A 7,841-nucleotide genomic window follows, 5' to 3' on the forward strand; every position below is an offset into this window, starting at 1 on the left:
GTTCCCTTTAATTTTTTTTATATTATTACATTTTGTCGCTGGTGTGTGATGTATTTATTAATGATTTTGTATAAACTTTTGTAATAAATATAATGATTTTACACTGTATTTAGTGTTGTGAGTTCAATGGTACCATGAAAGTCCTTAGTGCCTCAAAACATTTCTATTTCTAACCTTCAACTTACACCAGAAGTCACCCCCAGACTCTGGTCAGTAGAATATTACAGTAGCTGATCAAAGGTGAGTGCCCCCCCAACCCCCCCCCCCCCCAATCACCACAACTAGCACCATTCCTCTTTTCTATTGGCTGTAGTTAGTGTCCTCTCCCCTCTGCAGATCTCTGACATCTCCTCTGATCCTCCATGGACTTTCATCACCCCGTTTCCTCTGATCCCCCCCCCCCCCATGTCCACAGATCCCCTCCCCCATGTGCTTCAAGGGACATGTATATGTGCAACTTCAGGGTGAGGAATGCTTCCTCAGCTTATGATTGGCTGTCTGTGGTGCCCCAACACACATGAGAATCCTTCACACTAGAAGTCGGGGGGGGGGGGGTGGTATAACCCCCCCCTCCCCCGGTTAAGCCCAAAACTGCTCCCCCTTCAGCTGCAGAGGCAGAAGCCCGGGGTGTACACATGTTGTGGCCATGAAGCAAAGCCGGGACCCCTTTTATTGCATTCAGCAGATACCACCACCCATCAAACGTGACCCATTCATAGATTTCATAGGATCCGGTTTCCATCACAAGATTCTGATTGCAGCTTCCACGTTGGTCGTGCCCAGAGGAACCCTTCCACCGCACTCTGCAGTAGATAGGAACACTCTGCAACCCCCCCCCCCATATCCATGTGCAATGCACACAGTTGCAGGAAGGTGGCGCTGCTTTAAGGGAGTTGAAACAGGTGGTGAGGAGTTGAGATATTTCCTCCTCACCTGCCAAACACCTCTGAAAAGTGATCTGAGTGTGGACCGCTTTTGGAAGGAGTGTCAGTCCCCGCCCCCAGTGTGAATGAGCCCTAAAGCTGGCCATACATGGATGGAAATTCAGCCGGATCAGCGGGGATCGGCTCAATGTCAATCAGTGTGCGGCCGTCCCTGCTCAGCAGAAGCCAATCATCAGAACCATTTCTATAAAAGGGGCGTGTTGTAATATTTTTCTCAATCCCGCCATTGGTCGGTGTAAGTCGCCTATTTACAGTTCTGCGTTCCTTCAATTCTCACTGGTTTACACAAAAAAAAACACAATTTACAATTTACAAATATTTGTTATTTATTATCTCAATACAGGTCCATGTTGTAGAATTAGAAGGAATTGTGTAAGTTGTGTTGTATTTGTATCCGCTAATAATGATTTCCTGTATTTTCACCCAAAAAATATTATTTTGATAAACATTTTGCGGCAATTATCATGTGACCTAAATCTAAAAAAAAAAAATCGAATAAATCAAAAACCTAAAAATCAGTATAAGTGATACAATATAAAATCAGTAGTTATAAAAGAGATCCCATAGGATTCTATTGGTGATCCATTCTATGGGGACACATTATATTAGGATCCATTATAAAAGTGATATAATATAGGATATAATAATGTAGAGACACTTATCAATCATACATGAGGACAGCGATATATGATGAGAAAGAATGACACAATCTTCACACTTATTATATTCTTATTTCTACTACATCTTGTAATCTTATATTATAGATAGATAGATTGGGTCTTAAAGGGCCAGTACACCTCCATCTGTGCCTCCCATAAGTCATGTGACACTCTGCGCTGTGTCTCAGGTCCGGCACTCTATACAATGTCCCCTCTCACTATACATAATGATCCTGTACTGGGAGGAGCCATAGGAAATAATGCCCCGCCCCCTTTCTGTAAGTAATGCAGCAGCCGTACGCCCCCTATAGAGTCTCCATGTACATCCACACTCAGAGCCGGAGAAGTGTACACTGTTATATTGCAGTCTATAAATAACAGGAAGTACATCTCTCCAGGTAAACAGTTCAGGGTCACATCAATGCGGTTGCGGTTGATGCGTTTTTAAACCCACGTATTTCATGTGTTTTTTACATGCAGTTTTCATGCAATTTTTTCCTCTTTAAATCCTCTGTATATAGCTGGTTGCTAAGGAGCAGGCCGGGAAGCTGGCCGCCACGTCCTTAACAACCTGAAGAGTCATCAGCTCTCAGCGGGGTCCCACTGAATGTAAAAAAAGACCCCGGGCATGATGGGTCCGTGATGTCACAAGGGGGACACGATTCATTTTTAATACAGGACTTGTCAAAGCCATCTCATGTTTTTTGTTAGACTACTTTGCTTTTTTGGGGGTGACTGGGTAGGGGTACATTGTACCCCATACTCATTCACATGAGAGGGACCATGATATGGGGACCCCATTGTTAAAGGGAGCTTCCAGATTGAGGTAATCCCCCCCGTCCGCAGACCCCCACAACCACAGTCCAGAGTTGTGGAGAAGAGGCCCTTGTCCTCATCAACATGGGGACAAGGTGCCATAGGGGTGGGGGTCAGAGCCCTCCCTGCCCCAAAGTACCCCCCATTTTGAGGGCATACGGCCTGATATGGTTCAGGAGGGGGGAGGCACACACTCGTCCCCTCTCTTTCCTGACCAACCACGCTGCATGCTCAGATAAGGGTCTGGTGTGGATTTTGGGGACGCCATGCCTTTTTTTTGGTATGGTTTGGGGGACGGGGGGCACACCATTTCTTTCTCAAATATTTTTAGCTGGCAAATTTTTTAACATTCAGCTGTCAGCGGGGAACCCCACTGACAGATGATGACTCCTTCGTTGCTAAGGACATGGCAGCTGGCTTCCTAGCCCACTCCTTAGCAACCGACTGTATACAGTGAATTTAAAGCAAAACAAAACCCACAATATGCAAAACACGTAAAAAAACACCATAAAAATGCAACACAAACGTTTTTGGTGCGACTCCACTGAAATGTGTTACACGCAAAAGGTAATCTACTGCAGGAAAAAAAAGTCCCTGACCCTTTTCTAAAAATGCAGCGCCGCAAAACACACAAATGTGAACTACACCCATAGGAAACCATGTTATATGGTGTTATATCCTCGGTGTTGTGAGGGAGACAAGACTCTGGGCTGGAACAATGGATGTTTATTTAGTACAGCCTGTACACTGCAACATGCATCTCAGGACATTACATATCTCTGTTTCTTACATGTGGTCTCTCTAAGATGGCTACTATACCCCTTGACCCTTGTCATCACTGCTGGGTGGAGCCAGCCTTAAAGTGCCAGTACATGTGAAACCCTTCAGGTATAACATATGGACTGCAGAGAGTTTCTGCAAAAAGCACCAAAAAGCGCATAGGTGTGAGTGCAGGGAAAATCATTTCTTCATATCTTTCTGCTGAGATTGTTACATTTACTGGAATTAGACATGTGCAACTCGTTTAGTTTCTAATTTGTTTTTTAATGAATTTTGCGAAAATCGTTATTTCCAAATTTTCGTATTTCCGAATTTTTTTATTTCCAAATTTTCGTATTTCCGATTTTTTTTATTTCCGAATTTTCGTATTTCCGAATTTTTTTATTTCCAAATTTTCATATTTCCAAATTTTTGGATTTCCGAATTTTCGAAATTCAGAACTTTCAATTTTTTTAATTCGAAAATTCAATATTTCGGAATTTCCGAAATTTGGAAATTTGGAATTATTTAATTTTCGAATTTTGCAATTTCGAAACTCCGAATTTTCGAATGAATTTTTTTTTGTATTTCCGAAATTTTTCATTTCTGAATTTTCGTATTTAAGAATTTTGGAAGTTCCGATTTTTGGAAATTTTGAAATTCCGAATTAAAAAATTCGAAAATCTAATATTTTTTTATTTTTAATTTCCGAATTTTCGTATTTCCGAATTTTTTCATTTCCGGAAATTCGGATTTTTGGAAATTTGTATTTCGAAAATTCGAAAATTATAAACATTTGGAAAATCCAAAAATTCGAGGTTTCGAAAATTCGATTTGAAAATTAAAAAAATCTGAATTTTAGACATTTTTAATTTTCGAAATTGTGGAATTTTCGAATTTTTTTAATTTTTTAATTTTCAAATTTTCAAATTTTCAAATTTTCGAATTTTTTAATTTTCAAAATTTTTAATTTTCAAATTTTTGAATTTTCGAATTATATAATTTTCGAATTATATAATTTTCGAATTATATAATTTTCGAATTTTGCAATTTCGAAATTCAGAATGAAATTTTTTTGTATTTCCGAAATTATTAATTTCTGAATTTTCGTATTTAAGAATTTTGGAAGTTCCGATTTTTGGAAATTTGGATTTCGAATTTTTGAAATTCTGAAATTCCGAATTAAAAAATTAGAAAATTCGAAAATTGAAAAATTCAAAAGAATTTTTTGGAAAATCAAAAAATTCGAAATTTCGAAAATTCGATTAGAAAATTTAAAAAAATCTGAAAATTCAAAAATGAATTTCCGAATTTTCGTATTTCCGAATTCCGGAAATTCGAATTTTTGAGAATTTGGATTTCGAAAATTATAAAAATTTGGAAGATCAAAAAATTCGAAAATTCGATTCGAAAATTCAAAAAATCTTAATTTTAGCATTTTCGAAATTGTGGAATTTTAGAAATTGTGGAATTTTAGAAATTGTGGAATTTTAGAAATTGTGGAATTTTAGAAATTTTTAATTTTAGAAATTTTTAATTTTAGAAATTTTTGCATTTTCGAATTTTCGAAAATTCAAAAATTCGAAAATTTGAAAATTCGAATGTTCGTATTTCCGAATTCCGGAAATTCGAATTTTTGGAAATTTGGATTTCGAAAATTCGAAAATTATAAAAATTTGAAAGATCAAAAAATTCGAAATTTTTAATTTTCGAAATTTTTAATTTTAGAAATTTTTAATTTTAGAAGTTGTGGAATTTTAGAAATTTTAAATTTTAGTAATTGTTAATTTTAACAATTTTTGCATTTTCGAATTTTAGAAATTTTTGAATTCGAAAATTCCAAAATTCGAAAATTCAAAAATTCAAAAATTCAAAAATTCTAAAAATTCGAAAATTTGAAAATTCAAAAATTTGAAAATTTGAAAATTCGAAAATCTAACATTTTTGTATTTCCGAAATTCTTTTTTTAATTTCCGAATTTTCGTATTTCCGAATTCCGGAAATTCGAATTTTTGGAAATTTGGATTTCGAAAATTCGAAAATTATAAAAATTTGGAAAATCAAAAAATTCGAAACTTCGAAAATTCGATTCGAAAATTAAAAAAATCTGAATTTTCGAAATTTTTTATTTTAGAAATTTTTAATTTTAGAAATTGTGGAATTTTTAATTTTAGAAATTTTTCATTTTAGAAATTTTTGCATTTTCGAATTTTCGAAATTTTTGAATTCGAAAATTCAAACATTTCTAAAATTTTGGAATTTTTCGGCAGTGCACATGTCTAGTTTGAATTCCTTTTTAGTATAGATTGGAGGGTGGAAAGAGAGGAAAGGTGACCACATTCTATCCAATCACAGTGACCGCATTACACCCTGCATAGAGTGACTGCATGTGGGGGAGGGGCAGAGGGTAGGGGCAGGAGGAGGGAGAATGATGATGTCACACACTGTGATAACTTTCTGTCTAACAATTACAATGAAAGTAATTGTCAATAGATAGATAGATATTAAATCAAGCTTTATCTATAGGCCACACCCCTTCTCACTGACAAATAAGAACGTGTCATTCACTATTACTCCAGTAACTGGAGAGATCTCCTACCCAATCACAGAGAGTGACAGAGGGAGAAATCTCACCTTTAAGAAAAACCTGCAGGGCACTGACAGAAGCCCCGCCCACTGCTTTATGCTATTGGCTGAATGTTCAACCAATCTCACTGTCCCTGTGATGTCATTAGTTTCTGGGCAGATTTCTTACATCTTCCCATCCCCCCACAGATCTTTATACAACCTTTATATACATATATCCCAGCATGGAGGGGCTCAGTGAAGGTGGTGGTGAAGGTGTGGAGGAGTCGGATCGGGTCACACAGATCATAAAAGGAGATCCACCCGGCCTCATAATCCAGATATATCCTGACTCTGTTACTGGAGATATTGGTGGGTAAGAGGATCACTTTACTGTCATGTCTCACCCCATACTGATCATTACTCCTGACCAATCCCCAGGACTTCTTATTATTTCCAATCGCTGACTGCCCTCCTCCTCTCTCTATACTGGGGTGACACATCCCGACTATCCACCAATCTGATCCCCCGACATCCACTTCCCAGTAATGTCTCCCTGAGGAGAAACTCCGACTGCTCAGCACCTGAGGATAATACTGAAATCTCTCTGGTGTTTTGGGACGATTCTGTTTTCTATCTGACCTGGATACAGTTTTCCTGTCATCTGATATATGGAGAAGATTATGAGCTGTGTTTACATCCAGTAATATGTCTGCAGCTCCCTGTATATAGAAGTCTACATTTACCTCTCTTATTATATCAGATAATGTGTGTAATGTGTGTGATATCCCAGCCACATCCAGACCCCCTCCATCATGGAGGAGCTTCTCATGTCTCTCTCTGTCCTCATTATCTCCATCCTCAGTATCACACAAGTCACCTGTGTCTGATTCCTGTAAGACAGTCAGTGGATCCATCATGTTACACAGCTCCTCAATGTGACGCATCTTCCTGGACAGCTCCTCCTTCTTTATTTCCAGATCCCGGATGGAGATGGAGATCCGCTCTGCCCTCCCGGAGATTTCCCTCAGGATTCTCTTCTCCAGATCTTCAAGACGTCTCCTGAGATCTCTAAACAGGACAGTGACTCTCTCGGTGTCACCAGCTGCTTCTTCTTCTACTTTCCTCCTGTGTTCCTGCAGACTCTGGACTCTTTCCTCCGTCTCCTCTCTCTTTGTCAGAAGTTTCTGCACAACATTCCTCAGTGTCTCCTTCTTCTTCTCAGAAGCCTCATCCAGTGACTCCATCTCATGTCCTTTATGTCCTCCAATCATACAACAAGACACACAGATACAGGTCTCATCCTCAGTGCAGTAATACTCCAGGATCTTCTTATGGACGGAGCATTTCCGGCTCTCCATGGACAAGGTGGGGTCACATAAAATGTGTTCTGGGGACTTTTTGTGGACTCTTAGGTGTTTATCACACAGAGAAACCTCACAGAGCAGACAGGATCTAACAGCAGGTACAGGAGAGTCCACACAGTGAGTACAGAAGACCCCGGACTCCTCCTGATGTGGTTGAGCAGACAGGAAATTCTCCACTATGTTACGTAGTGTTATGTTCCTCTGCAGTGCAGGACGATCCGGAAACTTCTCTCTGCATTCAGGACAGGAATATCCTCCAGACCCCCCCTGTGTATCCAGCACAAGATCAATACAGACCCGGCAGAAGTTGTGACCACATCTCAGGTTTACAGGATCTGTATAAATGTTCAGACAGACGGAACATTCCAGCTCAGCTCTCAGATCACCAGACGCCATCGCTGACAGCAAGAGAGAAACGAAAGTAAAATTCTCTGACACCGGAGAAGAATGCAGTTGGGAGGGGTCACTTCCTTCTACACAGGGTGAGGCTGATCCAGATCAGTATTATTAGACACAGAGATCAGAGTACAGAAGAGGAAGGTTTTTTCACAGTAGTAAAGATAATCAAACCTCCCAACTTTGAGAGAAAGAGAGAAAGTTGGGTGTAGAGAAGAACACACTAAGGCCTCTTGCACACTAGACTTTAGTCCATGTGTGTCCAATTCTGGGATATTAGTGTTCCCAGGAGCCACAGGTACAGTATCTAGACCCGCTGCCTGCAGCCTGTCATA

The 7,841-nt window shown here is 39.1% G+C and overlaps 1 protein-coding gene across 1 annotated transcript; it reads right to left on the bottom strand.

Annotated features, from left to right (window-relative positions):
• Window positions 1-5,588: 5,588 nt before the first annotated feature.
• On the bottom strand, window positions 5,589-7,525 carry LOC120933705 (E3 ubiquitin-protein ligase TRIM39-like). Its single transcript, XM_040347057.1, has one exon. The coding sequence runs from the start codon at window positions 7,504-7,506 to the stop codon at window positions 5,890-5,892; it is 1,617 nt and encodes a 538-aa protein (XP_040202991.1). The 5' UTR covers window positions 7,507-7,525; the 3' UTR covers window positions 5,589-5,889.
• Between the last annotated feature and the right edge of the window lie 316 nt (window positions 7,526-7,841).

Source organism: Rana temporaria, chromosome 3, assembly GCF_905171775.1.
Source record: "Rana temporaria chromosome 3, aRanTem1.1, whole genome shotgun sequence".
In the NCBI taxonomy this organism is placed as follows: domain Eukaryota; kingdom Metazoa; phylum Chordata; class Amphibia; order Anura; family Ranidae; genus Rana; species Rana temporaria.